This window comes from Primulina huaijiensis, chromosome 2 (assembly GCF_012295235.1).
Source record: "Primulina huaijiensis isolate GDHJ02 chromosome 2, ASM1229523v2, whole genome shotgun sequence".
NCBI classification, from domain to species: Eukaryota; Viridiplantae; Streptophyta; class Magnoliopsida; order Lamiales; family Gesneriaceae; genus Primulina; species Primulina huaijiensis.
In genome coordinates this window covers 3,423,752-3,440,998 of record NC_133307.1, presented here as the reverse complement: position 1 = coordinate 3,440,998, position 17,247 = coordinate 3,423,752, and the positions used below count along the sequence as shown (strand labels likewise).

At 34.1% G+C, this 17,247-nt stretch overlaps 1 protein-coding gene and 1 long non-coding RNA gene across 2 annotated transcripts; both read right to left on the bottom strand.

Annotated features, from left to right (window-relative positions):
- Positions 1-155: 155 nt before the first annotated feature.
- Positions 156-484, bottom strand: LOC140964489 (uncharacterized). Its single transcript, XR_012172890.1, has 2 exons — positions 298-484; positions 156-236 (listed from the first exon to the last, which is right to left on the bottom strand). It is a non-coding gene; the product is annotated as an uncharacterized lncRNA (long non-coding RNA).
- A 997-nt stretch (positions 485-1,481) lies between these two features.
- LOC140964468 (uncharacterized protein At3g49140) lies at positions 1,482-12,637 on the bottom strand. Its single transcript, XM_073424296.1, has 12 exons — positions 12,436-12,637; positions 11,217-11,337; positions 10,446-10,677; positions 10,180-10,282; positions 10,000-10,064; positions 8,863-8,979; positions 8,673-8,774; positions 6,812-6,929; positions 6,071-6,184; positions 5,331-5,476; positions 2,003-2,098; positions 1,482-1,792 (listed from the first exon to the last, which is right to left on the bottom strand). The coding sequence occupies exons 1-12, from the start codon at positions 12,488-12,490 to the stop codon at positions 1,688-1,690; spliced, it is 1,374 nt and encodes a 457-aa protein (XP_073280397.1). The 5' UTR covers positions 12,491-12,637; the 3' UTR covers positions 1,482-1,687.
- Between the last annotated feature and the right edge of the window lie 4,610 nt (positions 12,638-17,247).

Genomic DNA, 17,247 nt, shown 5'->3' with positions numbered 1-17,247 from the left:
TTCTTGAATCCTGATATTATTTATTTTTAATGTTTCTTTCAGTTGCCACCCTCACCGAAGCACAAGGTTGTAACATGGAATATAAGCACTTGGGTGTACTTTTTTCAGCTCGTATATTACATTCAGAACTTGAAAAAAGTAGTTGAGTCCAAACATTTGCAGATTCTAAAGAGTACGGTATCCGCCATTAGGCCCACTACGATTGTTTGTGATCTGTTTTTCCTGACACAACGGACCTTGGTGCTACGTTTTTGGTATTTACTTTTCATGTGATCTGTTTTTCCTGACACAAAGGACCTTGGTGCTACGTTTTTGGTATTTACTTTTCATGTTATCATCATTTTAATGATCATTATGTCATTAAGAAAGGGATCCAACCAAAAATCATGTATTCGATCTCCTTTGCCATGGATTCATGTGATTGCGGGGGATGTATTTGAATTTCTTGTTATTGATTGAGCTTTAAGTCTGTAAAAAAAATTGTGTTTGGAATTTTAATGTATTTCATAAATTTAATTGTATTTTTATTGTTTAGATAACTTAAAAAAATCACGTCTTTCATTCTGGGGTGACAAGAGGGATCGTATAATTCGAGTTTTTTTTTTTCATGCTTTTTCCGGAGGTTTGGAATCAAATCCATATACCTACTTATTTACATAATATCAATTACAATGGATTTTAAATCTTTAAATATTAGGGTCATTTGAAATACATTTAATTGGAATAGTTATAATGTAAATAAGTAGAAGATAAATTTGAATTTTCTCAATTTAGCTTATTTAACAATGAAAATAAATTCGAAATTATAGATTTCAAATGACTTAATCCAAAAACAACCAAAGAGCATGAAGTACGTAAGGAAGTGTTCGATACCTGGTCCAGAGTACCATCTATTTGCATTGTGTTCTCTTCGATAGGAAAAATCCTGGGGCCTTTCTGTTTGAGCCCATGGCTTAATGCAGTTAAATAAACTGAGAAACTTGCAGCAAGCATTTCTTCTCCCCAGGTTTTTCAGTTAAAATGAGAAAAAAAAAATGCAAGATTTAGGAAGATGGAGAATAGGCTGATGGTCTGTTTTGGGAAGATGTAGACAATTTTCTTTGGTCTGTTTTGAAATGACAGATGCAAGAATAATACATCCACCATTCATTATCAACCCGAGGGCCTTGAAGAAGCAGTGAAATTTTTTAGTATATTTTGCTGTGGTAAAAATTTATGAAAACCAATTAAACATGTTCAAGAATGCGGTTAGAACATAACCATTTTCACACACTTAATTATTATCCAACATGTTTAATGTTTACATGTTACTGAGTTCTTCACAAGTTTTAAAAAGAGTTGATCCAAGACATTTGTTTACACGCCAAGAATGGTAGGAAATAAGGTTCGTTAATTTTTGGGGATTTTCAAGAAATTTGGATTTGTAATTCAGTGAACAAAAAAGGTGTTCCCTGTTGTAAATTTGATCTCCAATGACTTGAGTAGCCTATATCAACAGTTGAAATGGCTAATAGTCGATCCTTTTTGGACAAACACAGCACCATACATAAGGTGGGTCGTTTAAGTTACAGACTGTTTTCACTAATTAATATGGACCATGCTAATGATTTATGACTAAGCTCGTTACAAACTACTCAGAGCCTCAAATTTATATCGTTCTCTCTTTAAAATGAAAAAAAAAAACGTTCTAAAACAAATCAACATCTTGCCGTCTAACAGCCCGTTTTTTCCGGAGTGAGCGTGGGTACAGAAGTTGCTGGATCCGTTTTTCTGCAGCACACTCTGACATAGCCTGAAGAAGATAAGAATAGCAAAGAATTCAGTTCTGGAAGTGGAGAAACTGTAGTGATGAATAAAGAATCAGAACGATATATGTCCATGCACATTTCGTTTAATATATAGAAATTAGCATGCTAAAACATGCATCATGATGACGGCAATTAGCAAGTAAAGGCATTTATCTGACAAAGCAAAGAAATCAAAATGTTGTGTTTCTACTAACCTTGACTTTAAACGGAAAACGATGTGTTCGTACTTCAGTTCCTGAAGAAACTCTAACATCCATGCCAAGACTGTCAACTCCAATTAAATTTGCTCCCTGTTCGAGGATTGATTATATTAGAGAACCAAAGCAATATAATTATTATGCACTTCGACACTTGAACTAGAGATCGAAACGTTGTAGCACAGAAATCTGGTTTCTTGCTTATACGATTGCTATGAGATGGGGGAAGAATTTTCCATGCCCAGTATCAAGAGCTAAAAGGGTTAGAGAGAGGTTCTCCAGTGTTGCACTTACGCTTTTTTCTTTGACATAAGTAATGAAAAAACCAAGTAAACTTGCCTCCATATTGTTAGCAATCACACTTGGCTTTCTGAGTAAAGAAATATCTGGCCATATCTGCCAGACCCCAGGCCTAATTTACGAAAACTTTACATCTGAGATTGCTAAGAAGAGAAACCAGAGAGATGATCAATGGGTAAAGCGGTCTGGGCACCTGCAAAAATGTTCTTTATATACTTAGCTCCGGCAGAAATGTGCAACAAGTGCAACACATTAACGTGTTCGGGTCCTTCAAAGACGACACGAGGAAAACTATCTCGACCCCACAACCATCAAGGACCAAACTAAAGTTTGAAAGGAGTCCGAACCTTATCCACATTATGAAGAACTGATGCTAAGCAAGGGGAGAAATCCAAGAGGCAACCCGGAGGAAGAAATTCAGTAATAGCATAGAAATAAGCTAGCCAACAGGGATCATTGACCAAAGCCTTTTCCAACTTAGATAAAACAACAAACATTGTTCTTCAACCATGTAAAATAACAACCAATGGAACAGAGATAAGTCAAACCTGTATCTGAACAACAAAAAATAGGATCGGATCTCACAATTAGAAATTGGTATGCAATTGATTTTGTCCTCTACTTAGGAGGCATTATTAAATTCGCCTAAAAGAAGCCAAAAGGATGAAATAAACGAGCTAAGGTTCCCTATTGCATCCCAAAGAGGTTGACGAATAACAATAGGGTGGAAACCATAATAGAGGTGACTAATGTAACCAAACAAGAGACAACATAATGTGAACACTTAGCTGAGCTACACCGAATAGTTGCAAGATTCCATAAAATTACGATTCCTCCCATAAGCTAAGAACACCAAATTATTAAACTGTTCCCGAGAGGTGAATCTAAGATTCATCGTGTGCTGCAAAACATCTACTTTCATCTTGTATACCACCATATGGCTCACATACTTCCTGCACACCCTTCGGCCCATCATGTAAACCCCCACACCCCTCCCCCCACCTCTGAATTTGCTTCAATACAAATTCCAACATGGATGTTACCAGTCACATTATGCCCCTACTTTGCTTCACACACTGCCTATTTGGATTACACTACCAGGGCTACCGCTACAATATTGGAACTCTCTGTTTCTAATATGGGACTTCCAAGTCAAATAGATAATCTCATTTCCGCTCAAGGATGTATTTCTTGTGTATGGATTTTTGGTTTGAGGTGGATACTTCAAAACCGTTCTTTCGGAGAATTGCTATTAGGTTGTCAAATGGTAAGGAGAAAGACCGAAAAATTATGTTCGAACATGAATCCAAATACTATTCGAAGTGCAAAACTATTGGCCATATTGCCATGAACCGTAAATCTTCTAGAACTGGCCCTATCCTAGTTACTAAAGTGCAACAGCAGAAGGCTACTTGAAATCTACAGGCTGGCAATAAGTATTTGCTTGTGAATTTGCGGGCTAGGCATAAGCATGTGCAGATGAACTCTATGTCTGCGGGTGACTTGCAAGATGACCAACACCTTAGCCCTTCAGGTGATGTTTTGGACAAGGATTCTGTACCTTGTTCATGTTCAAATAAGGTCACTAATGTTGCTTCAAAAGGTGGAAATTCTGAAGCTTCCAAGAAAAGAAACCAGGCTAATGTATTTTGATTCGTTCGGTAGACTATCCCAAACTAGGTTGTTCAGCAGTAACCACATCGCGATTTGGAGCAGTGCTTGGATGTGGAAGCTGTTGGAGATGACCATCACAGCAAGGAATTTGAGAGGCAAGTCTAAGTTAGAAGCAAATTATTTGCAGAACTCTAATCTCCAGGTTGATTCTTCTCTAGGAGTTTTGGTGGTTATGGAATTTGCTTGTTTATTAAGCAACACAAGTCGATCTAAAAAATAGCATGGGCGGAGTTCCCCATCGTGTCTTGAAAATGACATTAGCTAGTTGGGATATTCGGGGTTTAACAAATCCTAATGCAAATATGTGTACTGCACTTCATCAAAGCAAAGCATTTGGATGTGATTGGCATTCTCGAAACTAAGATGAAAGTTGATGCATCGCAACATATAATGAACTTCTGGTTCCACTCTCACGAACAATCTAATAATTTTAATACTCACCCTTTGGAACAAATTTTGATTTTGTTGAACCCAACTACCACTTGCATGGATCTACCGGTTAGTTCATTTCAATATTCACACCGTGTTATCTCTTGTTTGATCATATCGTCACTTTATTTGCAGCCTATATGTACAGTTTTCACTCCATTGTTCCACAGAGGCTTCTTTAGGATGCAACCAGGGACCTTAGCTCATCTATTTCGATCCTTTTGCTCATATTATGGGATTCTAATAAGATCTGAGAGAAAAATGAATATGCTCCCCATTCATAATTATGAGATTTATGATCCTATTCTATGTTTGGTTAGATGCAGGTTTGACAGATCTCTTCTTTTGGTTGTGTTTTCACTTAAATCTTGCTCCAAATATGCTAGTCCCCTGGCTCTCATCTGGTACTTTTGTTGTGAATTAGGCCTATGAGTTATTCATGACTCCTTTGGCTTCTCAGGTTTGGAATCCAGGCATTCTTCCCAAGCATTCTCTCACCCTTTGGCTGGGGCCACACAGCAAGTTGCTTACGAAGGAAAGACATCCCTTATTGTGGATAAGAGCGTGTCTTTTGTCTGACAGTGGATGAATTTATCGATCATCTATTCCTTGCTTTTAGTAGGGGTCTAAGGAAAAAGGTCCGTAATTGGCTCAGTATCAGAATCTTCACAACGATGATAAAAAATGAAGAGTTTGTGGACTCATCTTTCAAGGAGTTAATTACAAATGTAAAAGTCTAGAACACAACCCGATATTCAGTGATTGTGTAGAAGTATAGAAAAAAGGGGTTAGCAGACTCATCTTTCAATGAGTTAACTACGAAAACATAAGTCCAGAAACACAATTTGTTTTGGTGTGAAAGGTAAATGAATAGCTAGTATGGCAATCGCTAAAATCTTAGTTCAAGTGCCAGAGACATTACCTCAACGTTTAGTCCTTTCTTTTTGCAAAGAGCTTTAAGGGCAACATTGCACTTGGCTCCACTCTCAACAAATCGCTCTATGATTGAGGGAGCTGAATGAACAAGGGCATCAGGGTCCGCATATTGAAAATCATGTACGCTCACCACTGACTGCAAAATTTCATAGCCACCACAGATAGAGAAGTTTAAAACAAGATGAACTTTCGTATCAAATGGAAATTACTACATAGGAGAGAGAAAAAAAGGCATGTCGAGATGCCATTTTCACATTATATGCCAGACACTAAATATTGTCAATCCTAACTTAAGCTTTGCGTAAGAAACACAGCACAGGGAGAAAATCAGTAAAATTGCTGCCAATATAATAATCGATTATTATACGAAGAAGCGAGTTGAAAAATTATAAAGAAGCAACTTCCTGTGAACCGTTAGGTTCCCGACATGCAAAATTTTGTCATGTCAATCAAGAATGTCTCGACAACTTAATGTTATGCTTCTTAGACATAGCGAGGGATTGCAAATTTCTATGCTATTTCTATTCAGTCATTTATCTTTGTCAGATGTTGTTAGAGACTGGAAGTTTGTATTGTCTTGATTGATGGTGTATTGTTTACGTTTTCATTTGCGGATTACTCATCCACTTGTAATGTAAAATGACCACATTATTATATAAAACTATTGTTTCCTATCAAAAAAAAAAATTCGTTTCTAATCAAAAAACAAAAAAAACTTAATGTTACATGCCTGAACACCGTACACAGAGAACAACTCAATTTTTGTGATATCCAGTCTATAAATCATTGATCCACAATAGCTTCCATCATCTCTTGAATTGAAGCTCAAACTGTCACTGTCTGCAAGAATACTAAGTTAATGTAATTAAAAAATAAATCAATCATGCACCTCACTATAGAAAATTGAATTCAAACTTCAGAAGTAAAAAGGAAATTAAGATAAAGCTTATGAAAAATAAATGTACATAGAGTAACAGATTTTTTGTGCATAATCCAGAACAGCACCAGTACAGATGACCATACCACTGCTATCTAGATAAAAAGACAAACCTTTTGCACATGCATTATATCCTTGCAGAGATTTTCCAACAAATTGGTTTCTATATATCAAAAACAATTGACAATTGAGTAAAATTACGCGGTGAGCTTCAAGTGGAAATATAAGAATACCAGAAGACTAGAACATTGAGCTGATAATATAGGAGCTAGAAGACAAAAGATTATTCAAGATCTTTTTTGAAAACAACATTCAAAATAATATTTTTCCTTATCACCCCTCGATCGTCAACGCTCCTCCCAAAACCCCTCGTCTATCAATCAATCACTCGCCCTATGGCTATCCTAAAAAAAATTCCTTGACATCAACAAAAAATGAACAAGCTTAAAGAAAGATAGAATTCAGCTCAGCGTTTGCATATTATCATGTTGATAACTTGCAATATCAGATGTAACCATCACTTTATTTACCTTTGAACAACCTTCGGAGATATTCCTCTTCCTCAGTAAATGTTGGCCTGAAGAGCCCCCAAACTGAAACACAATTTGACGGGTAATCCATCACTTTATAATGTTCCATGTCAGCAGCCTGAAAAAATGAGGAACCGAGGATCAAACAAGTTTTCACATCATAATCACATCTAGAAATATACATGCAAACATCATATCATGATATTTAATACTAGTAGGTAGCTATTCAGAAACTTCTATATATCTATTAGTTTATATACATGCCTACGCAATCATCACCTCTATCAGCAGAAAAATAAGACTCATATCACACAAACAGAACCATTAAACACTGAAAGCTCTGGAAAATTAACCACAGTACCACACCATATTTGTAGGTTATCTTCAACCAGGATGCTTTCTTGAATTGCCTCTCGTGGCTACTATTCTTATTGCCTTGGTTCTCCAAGCTGGTTTTCACTGGAAATTCCTCACTAGCAGAAAGTTCTAACAGAGAAATTGTGATGTTTCATCAAACCATTCCTTGTCTGTTCAAGTCCAATATATGATATACCAATAAAAATTCCACTCGGGGGTGCAATCCCAGAATGCAAAAAGAATTGAAACAGCTCGTGAATTTCCAACTGGATCCAAGCTTGAGTTCATGCAGCCAGTCTCTCCTCTCAAATGTATTTACCTCCTCAAACACTTTCTCTATTTAGTTAGCCCAGATGCGAAGAAGTATATGTTGCTAATTTAATCGTGAGTGGGGTAGCAACAGTCTGGTGCTATAAAGATGAACCAGATTGCAGTTCTGAATGAGGTTCGGCGCAGCAACAGAACAGCAGTGTGATCTTAGAACAGAGGGTTCACAATTACAACACTCATGATGTTATCCATTATTTTCTTTTGTTGTGATATGTTGGGAACAATAAAAAATCAGAAAAAGTAAAATTTTGCAGGCTTGCTATTACATTCAGTTACACTGGACACACATATCTGGGTTAATTATTTCAAGTTGTTTGTTTTAAAAAATTATTAGGAAGACATTCTCCAAGGCAGATTGATATGATATCCAAAGATAAAAAAACTAATATAAACTCCCATCTCTATCTCTTCTATACCAGCACCAAACCATATTCTATAATTCCCAAGATAAATATGGAACTGATTACAAGGAGAGAAGACAAAGTTCCATGAGTTTCATCACCAATTAGAGAATGGGGTTTCCATTTTTACCAGTTGGGGTTATTGCCCTATGAATTTATTCTCACCCTCCATTTTCATCAGCCAAAAGGTACTTCCTGTCAAAAGTTTTATTTTGTAACTAAAGCTTCAAATTTGGGAAAAAGGTATATATTTGTTATATGCTTCACAATATGTTCATCAAGTTATGAAAACCAACCTCGAGGAATTCCAGCAAACAATAAGATTCTAATCATAAGTTTTTCCTCCTTTATTGAAAAGAAATAAATTTAATCAATCACCAAAGTTTGGGTGGGAAGAGGGTAAGATATTTCCCTTCATATAATACCACTTTTCTTGACTCTTAAAACAACATTACAACGAGTAAACAAAGAGAGGTACAACTGCCATTGAACCAGTAATATTAATATAAAACCAAGCATTGAATGGAAAAAAAATCCATTAGCAATTCAAGGAAGTTGAAGTAGGAGAGAATGCAAAGTCCTCTATAAAGAAACCACAAATTCTTAGGCATGACTTTAATAAAAAGGAAAAACCATTTGATCACATAGTGAGCTACAAGAGACAAGAGAGAGAATCTCATCATTTCCAAGTATGAACAATGAGGAAAATAATTATAAATCTTTTGGTTGAGAACAGATTCAAAAAAATCAACTAATATAAGAAAATTAAACACCTTTGTCAAGCACTTGGAAAAGTAAACTGGATGAATCCAGGTGGAATTCACAGGCGTACCCCAATCAACCTCGATGTCCCATGTATCAAAATTTTCAACCTGGTTGAAACAAAAGGACAATTAATTTAGAAAGAAATGAAAATTCAGAGGGGGAACATTGAACAAGGATGAAACGAAATTTTCTCTCCTGAAAATAGTCATCCGCAAAAGAAATATCATCAACGGAATCAATTTCCAAAAAGTTGTCATAAGAAACATCGACTTTCCTGCTCTCATAATATGAAAGATCCATCCCAATTAAAGCAGTCTGGGGACATTCAATGTAAACTATCAATAAGTAATGGAAACAAATGTAGTGCTAAAAATATGCATTATTTTCAAAAGAATTCAAGCAATATTAATGGTACTCAAAACTGAAAAAGAAATAAATTAACAAAAAACTAATCAAGAGTGCATAGTTGGGATCAAACACAAGACATTACAAGGAGCTGCAGCCATGTAGTCTACAATGCAACCGTACATTTATGAGATCATTAAATAGCTACATGCTCATACCGTCAGCGTAGTTCCTGCCTATTCGATAAGACAGGATTTTTATCTTGGCTCTAAATGTTTCTAAAAGACAGAAATCTCAGTTATTTCTGTCCTAGCCTGAGCCAACTTTAGCCTTCAACCTCCAGTTTAAGTGATATGTATGATAGCAGTCCAATTTCTGTTTAACTGGTACAGCTAGTAACTTGAATCAATGACTTGACTTCAAGTACCACTGTACCAGATCTTCGAACATCATAGTTTGTCCAAATATCATCGGTTAGATCCTTTATACTTCTCTAAGTAAAACAATAGGTACTACATCATTTTTTGAAAGCTGCCATATGTTCCCAAACAAACAAGTGAGACCTACGAGATGATAACTTAGAAAAACATATTCTACTCCATCCCAATGAACGCTTCTAAATTCTTGAAATTCACAGAATGATTCATTCATAAATGGCTTATTTTCTTGCCAAGGTACCTTTCTTAAAAAGTAATGATAGAAAACATTGACTCCTGAACTAAAGATATCCTAACTTTTGCTTTTTCAACTCTCATCTAAAATGTCAGGTAAATTCGCATGCCATGTTCAATTAGGAATGGAGCAGATAACAGCAATCTTTTAAGTGAACAACAGGGTCATTGGAATTTCAAAATCATAAGAGGATGTGTCCTTCATTTAGTCAATTCATAAGGGAAGCGGCCAGCCGGTTGTTATGATCAATCAGGGAAAACTGATAACTAAAAGCATTTAATCTGCAAAAACAATGTCTCCAGTGTGATTATAACTCACCACAGGATTACTTGCTCCTGGATCTTGCAAAATGTTTTGATCGTCATATATTTCAAAATATATATCTGGATAAAATGAGAACAGAAAACAAAGGTTAACAATTATAAACAATCAAGGACAACAAATAGTAATGTTACAAAATAAAGTTATTAAATATTTTGCTAAAGAAAGGGGTCTAACCTCCAAATTCGTCGACGACATATTGAGAATCAATCCATGAGATATTTTCATGGGGCTCACAATGCACAATACCAGGGAATATCAATAAAGCCATGCTGTTGGCCTAAGATATAAAAAGAGAGCAGATGAAATGTCGAGATGAATGCAAAGAACAATGAATTACCACATAAACCTAATGCATATTATATCAATAAATATCAAGCATTTTACTATGTTCAAATGGAAATACAAGGATCAAGATGTAGTAAAATTTATGTTAGTGAGACCTCAACGGCAGTCCTTGCTATCTCAGCAGATGTAGGCATCGTATCATGGGCTCGTCTGCACTCTTTCAACTCCTCAAGAGGATGATGGGCACTATCAGTGACATAACTAGAAGAGCCAGGAACTGAATCAGAATAATCGGCAGCTACCGAAACTTGAGATATGCAAATATCCAGTCCCCGATGAAACCAGTTGATTTGTGTAGCTCCGATAAAAGGATTCTTGATCCTGAAACTGCACGAAGATTGAATAATTGATTTTTTTTATTATTATTAAGCAATTTCTAAACATAAAATGATGTAAAAAAAAATTAAAAAAAAGGAATAGAAGGCAACAGCTAGGTGGTGCTAGGATGGCAGGAAATGAGAAGCAAATGCGCAAGAGATGTACACCTTTCATTTTCTGTATAAATTATCAGAAGCAAAGACATACTCTTTGTTGTTCAAAATTTAATCTTACACATTCTTACACCCTATAGTTATTTGAGGCACAAGGATTTTACAGGGCAATCCATCTTTCTCTACTCAAACAACCAGGAGAAGAAATTTGTGTTCTTTTATTTAGCTCGTGTTTCTCAAGAAACAATATCCCGTGTAGTTCCCTGTCATTAGTTCATTAATATCACTGCTTGGTACTTTTCATAGCCTCTTATTTCCACACCATAAAAAATGAGCATGTGTGTCATTAAAAATTTCCTTCATGTTTGTATCTGTGACTGTGTACGTGATGATGATTATGATGTTTATCGCAATTGACCTAATGCTAAGTTGTACCTCAATCCTGAATATTCAGAAACTCTTCGAAGGTCAAATGATGATTTAATGATCCAACTGTATCCATGTGATGTTGAGCAACCAATAGGTTCAGCAAGACATCCAAGGCAACGAAAGGAACCTAGAGCACCCAGAAAAGAACATGTAATATTAGAATATAAAAGACAGGAGGAACTCCTCATCTAGTAACAAAAGAATTAAGCACAATGATATCCATATTTTTAAGTAACCATTCTTAAACTAAAATAGCTGCTGCATATGGGATAGAACAATGCAGGTATGTTTTTACAGGACTGGACAGCGCTAACACATGTAGTCTTTTCCATAGCTTTGGGGTTTTTTTTTTTATAGATGTTACATCTGTATCAGTGCATAGTTATATAAAATCAAAACTCTTTCATCTAAACAAAACACACAATTTTTGTCAAACTGGAGAAACATGCGTATATGACAAAATGAGGGTTTATACTCATTTCTCCTTCTAAATGGCTTTCAGCCTATGTTACACGGATAGAGTTACAAGAATTTTCATAATTTGAAATATGGAACATGGAGGATACAATTGTTTCACGCATACACATACTGTAAGCTTAATTAAATTTTTTAAAAAAACATATCAAATTGCAAATATTTATTAAAATATTTAATTGCCTAAATTCATCAGTGATAAACAAATAAAATGGATTTTAACTATGGCTCATTCCAAAAAGGCATTTGTGTAGCATACCACATTATAAATAAATTAGGATACAATATTTATATTTTAATGATTCTTATTTATACTTGACAACCGTGTGAAAATGACTAATAACTAGTATTTTGTAGATACGTAGAAACCATAATGCCTCGTTCAAACACCAAATCGATAAAGTGGGTTCCTCACTTAAGAAACACATGAAATGGTAGAAGTAGCTACAACTAACTGCGAAAAGACTCTCTTTTGAATAAACATTAAAATCAGGCATGGACAGCGAAGCGAACACAAAAAATTCACCCATAAATGAAATCAAATGTAATGCATAAATTTTTTCTCAAAATACGAGCGCCGATCAAACCACATGCTTAAAATATTTCCCTCCCAGACCAAAAATCGATTAGATTTTATTCGTATGAAACGAGACAACTCGGAGGATTTCTACCGCCGTAATTCATGCAGCTCGCTCAATTACAGATCATGTAAGGAAAATTAACGAGAAAGGAGGATCAGAAAGAAAATTACCGACGGAGATAGAGGGTGAATAAGAAGAAGATGGCGGCGGAGATGCAATCAACATCGATCGAGTGATAGATACTGGAAAGAGGTGATCGACGGCGGAGCGCCGCAATCTGTTGACTGAATAGCTTGTGTGTGTGGTCCCTTTGTCAGATTTCAGTTGCAGTAGCAATGTACTTTGTGTTGCATTCTTATATTTAAGTGGCGATATTCAATTATCCAAAATTAAATAAATTAATTATATTTATTTTGTATATCCAAAATGAAATAAATTAATCATTTTATTTATTTTGTATATCCAAAATGAAATAAATTAATCATAAAATGAATAGAATTCAAAAAATACTAAAAAATATGAAGTAATCACTTGATATATATTATATATTTTGTTAAAAATTACTATGAATAACAAAAAAAATTTACATGTGATCTCAAATTTTATATGTTTCTTATTTTGTGAGATCAAAATTTTGTACAAGCCAAATTCTGAATAAAAATTTTAAAAACATAAGAATAAGAATCACTTTATTGGAAAATATTGAAATAAAAAGATATTAAGATGATATATGAGGCACTCTACTCAGAAAAAGTGTTTGTTTAATGGGTAAATTTTAAATAAATATTTAAACTGTAGTTTCATTTAGATTTTATTTCCTTGTTTATCAAAAATTATTTTGAACTCTGTATTTTATTTAAAAATTTTCAAAATCATCATTAATCTTTTTTTTCGATACGTGACATTGTTTACCTATCGAACCTGCCTCAAATGCATTGGGCTACGCAAGATTTCCATCCTATACATGGTGAATTTGACATCCGAACTTCAAACTTGTGAATTATTTTTCCAATTGCGGCCGAAAGCATCTTTTAGTTTATGTATCATTAGTTGTGATTTGTCATGTTATGGTGGTTGAGTGGTTCATCCTTCACTAAAGGAGCGGTTTGATCAAGTGCCTTCTTTATCTTTGTCAGGAGATCTTTTGTTTTTGTATGGTCTTTGAGGAAAACGTGACTTGTATAGACTTCACCACTTTGATTTGTCTTCGAATCATGTTTTCAGTCAGATCTGGACTGAAAACCTTTTTCGGATTTGAATCTTTTTTATTTGCGCATCTCTGTGAGACAAACACATAATCTTCATGCTCGTCTAGTGGAGATGTCGTCTTCAGTGACTGATGAAACAAGAGGTGTTTCATTCTCTGGAGGATGTGTCCTTGATGAACTTTTGAAGGTTCATGTCTGGTCTTCTCAATTTGATGAAGTGAAAGGCTTCGTGCGAATCTTTTCATGCTAGCTCTAGTGCTGCACTGAAAACATAAAGCTCTAGAATATCTCTTCTTGACAAATAATTATTATTTGTTCATGTTTAATGAACACCTTCCTGTCCATTTTAGTAGTGTTGAGATTTCTGAGAAGCTGAGTGATTAGAATAAATTGAGGCAAGAGCCCCAAATTCATGTCATGCATTTACTTTGTCAGGATAGGAATTTGGTTTCAACCATATCCTATGATGCTTTCTTATTATACCAACTCAGATTGTGGCTGAGTTGATGCGTCTTATTTTTTTCTATTTCTCTCAGTTCCTTTTATATATCTGAAATGGAGAAATTGTAAGCTCGTTAGTACCGACCTTAGATTTTTCTTTGTCAGTTTGAGGTCTAAGATTGATCTCTCCCACTTCAATCCTCAAGGCAAAATGGTTGAGTTAAAAGCTCGAGATAAGGATCCAGAGCTTAAATTTTTTATTTGGCCGACTCATCTAAAAATTTTCCCTACTTAGCACTTTTTTCTATGGGTACTTGAATCCGATGCTCCAGGTATAGAGTCTTATACTCGAAAACCCTCCATTTGGGAAATCAGTGACTTCTCATTAGCTTGGAGGATTGGCTTTTGCAATACAGCTTAGAGCTGAGTATAAGCCTGTAAACAACATGTTATTCGATTAGAGACAATGTTGTTATCAACTTATTGTAGTCTATCCGCAACTTTTGCATTTATGGTAAGCTTATTGAATTCAGTTTGAAGCATTTCAAGATGTTCCCTCAAATATCTCTGTATTTTCATGATGGGGTCGACATTAACATTGTCCATCTCTTGTTAAGAAATCTGCAAAAAAAAATTCATGAGATTTAATAATAATATTATCAAAATTATAATGTTGACACAAAGCCTGACATCTCAATAATCTAGTCTTATCGGGTTTAGATTCAATTTTATTTTTCAAGAAAGCTTTCGCTTGTTTATTATCAACCTTCAAGGTAAATTTCTTGACAAGTAAAAACAATTGTCATTTTTCAAAAGCCTTTTTACTGCATAATTTTTTTCCGTTGATATGTCATCTTGCGACTTCTGCATCTGAGAATAGTCAACTGCAATACCTGCATGGTTGTTCTACATTTGGCATGATCTTTGTAAGAATTTTTGCCCATCAATAATCACTGACATCTGTATATAATACCAGATCATCTTCATATTGAGAATAGCCATTTTTTCAGGAGATTTTGCAAATTTCTTTTAATTGGCTTAATATTTTTATGTGTTCTTACATCCATAAGAATCTTACATCCTTTTTTTTACACATCTTAGAGAAAATCATATGTTCATTCATATTTTTAGATGTTATTAAAACATCGTCAATATAAACAAAACATAAATGTAAAATAATTTTTAAATAGAGTATACATCTTTCTTTGAAATATTTGAGGTGAATTAGCCAATACCATCGGTAATACTTCTCAAATATAGTGATCTTGTGATGTGGAGAAAGCTGTGAATTTCTGAATAAATGAGATCAAATGTTGTATTCTAAATTTTTTTTTTTGCCATTTATTTCTAGCTCAAATAAATACTATATATTTTTCTTCTCGAGGCCGAAAAAAAATTACAACGTGAATAATTAAATGAAAATATTTATTGATTTCTTGTTGAGTTGAGAAACATAAACAATCTTGATTTTGAATATTACAAAACTTGTTATTGTGTTTTTAATATATTTACTTAAGTGTGAAGTTACTAGCTCAAATTGGAAGCTAAAACTCGAAATCAACCAAGCTAAAAATATGTTGAGCTACAGTGTTTTGATGATATCTCACATCTCAGTGATGAAAATGACAAGCCGCAAAAATAAACGAATCAAGAATCACTCAATTTCAACTCTATATGAGAGAGAGATGCTCGATAGATCAAACAATTAGCAATATGGAACTTGTTCTTCATTTAGTGCAGAATCATCAACTTCATCATATTTTATCAATTTTTTTGTTGCTATTCAGACTTTGACTTATGAAAATGATTTGTAGATCGTTCTCTTATCTTTGTAACCCATATTGACTTTTTCTATTCAAATAATCGAGCTAAGAGATATGACCAAATTAGCAGAACTGGTCAGACCACATTGTTTGTTGTTTTCGTTTCAGTCAGAGCGTTTTTGTGACTAATATTTCGCCGAGATAACTTTCGAACTAATTGAGAATTTGTGAAATATGACTTGTGTATAATTGATTTTTCTGGTTGTTTTGGCGGCTTCTCATTTTTATCTTCGATCTATGAGATATCATCAAAATACTACAGCTTGATTTCGAGTTTCATCTTCCAACTTGAGCTAGAAACTTCACACTTGCTTAAATATATTAGAAACACAATAACAAGTTTTGTTATCATCAAAATCAAGATGCTTGTGTTTCTCAACCCAACAATCTCCCAATTTTTTATGATTACGAAACTTGGATAAACAATGATTTCATCTAACATATTTCTCTTTATTTTGTGTGAATCAAAAAGATTCAAACATGTTAAGCACAAAATTTTATTTCCATCCTAAAATTATAATTACCTCTCCTCTTATATTTTAGAAATTTTGAAATTACAAAAGTAGAATAATAACTGACGAAATTTCTCCATAGTCTATTTTCTATAACAGCATACTTGGTTGACTTTAATTAATAAATTGCTTTTCCTCGAGCAAAATCATGATGAAAAATTTATATCACTGTAATCTTCTACAAATCTAGTTTACAACAAAAAATGGTTTGTGATTTCCACACTTGAACAAAGAGTTATGTCACTTTTCCCACAGTTGCGGCAAGCTACTCGAAAATTCAGCTTAGCGCATATATGTTAGAAAGATATTAAATTTCAAATTTTAAAGATCAAAATTTGTTTCAAATGCTCTTACAAAAACAACCCAATCTGATACCAATTGATATGATCGATTGAGGGAAAATCATTGAGCTAAAGTGGCTCGCTTTTTGAAATATTGATTACCGAAAAATTAAATTGAGTTTGATTTTCAAACCAAGCTGAATACACTCAAAATAATATTTTGTATTAAACATTTTGAAAATTATTTAAAAGTTATGCAAGTTGAATGTATAAAAATGTTTCTAGTTGAAACATTTTATCAAACATTTGATATGCAATATTTTGGGTATTTGAAGAGCACATAAAATGCTTCAATCAAAAAAAATTTTACGCATTCAACTTGCATAGCTTTTAAAATGATTTTCAAAATGTTTAATACGAGATATTATTTTGAGTGTCTTACGCTTTGTTTAAAAACAAAACTTGATTTAATTTATCGGTATTCAATATTTAAAAAATCGAGCTATTGTAGCTCAATGATTTTCTCCAATTGATCCTGTCATTTTTTCTTAATTTTCGTTTGTTGAGTAAATTGGCTAAAAAACTTATAAATGGATAAGAAATGGATGTGTCTGCCTTCAAGGCTTGTACCCGAGTATGAAAACTGCGTTCTAAAATTTGTTAGAAGTAAAGGCAATATGCCAAAACACATGAACTGTCTGTATGTCCTTGCAAGCC

Coding starts and splice junctions, on each gene's coding strand:
- LOC140964468 (XM_073424296.1), bottom strand. CDS start 12,490: ATGTTGATTGCATCTCCGCCGCCATCTTCTTCTTATTCACCCTCTATC. Junction 10,283..10,445: donor TAGCAAGGACTGCCGTTGAG/GTCTCACTAACA, acceptor TTTATATCTTAG/GCCAACAGCATGGCTTTATT. Junction 8,775..8,862: donor CTTTTGCGGATGACTATTTT/CAGGAGAGAAAA, acceptor TTTTGTTTCAAC/CAGGTTGAAAATTTTGATAC.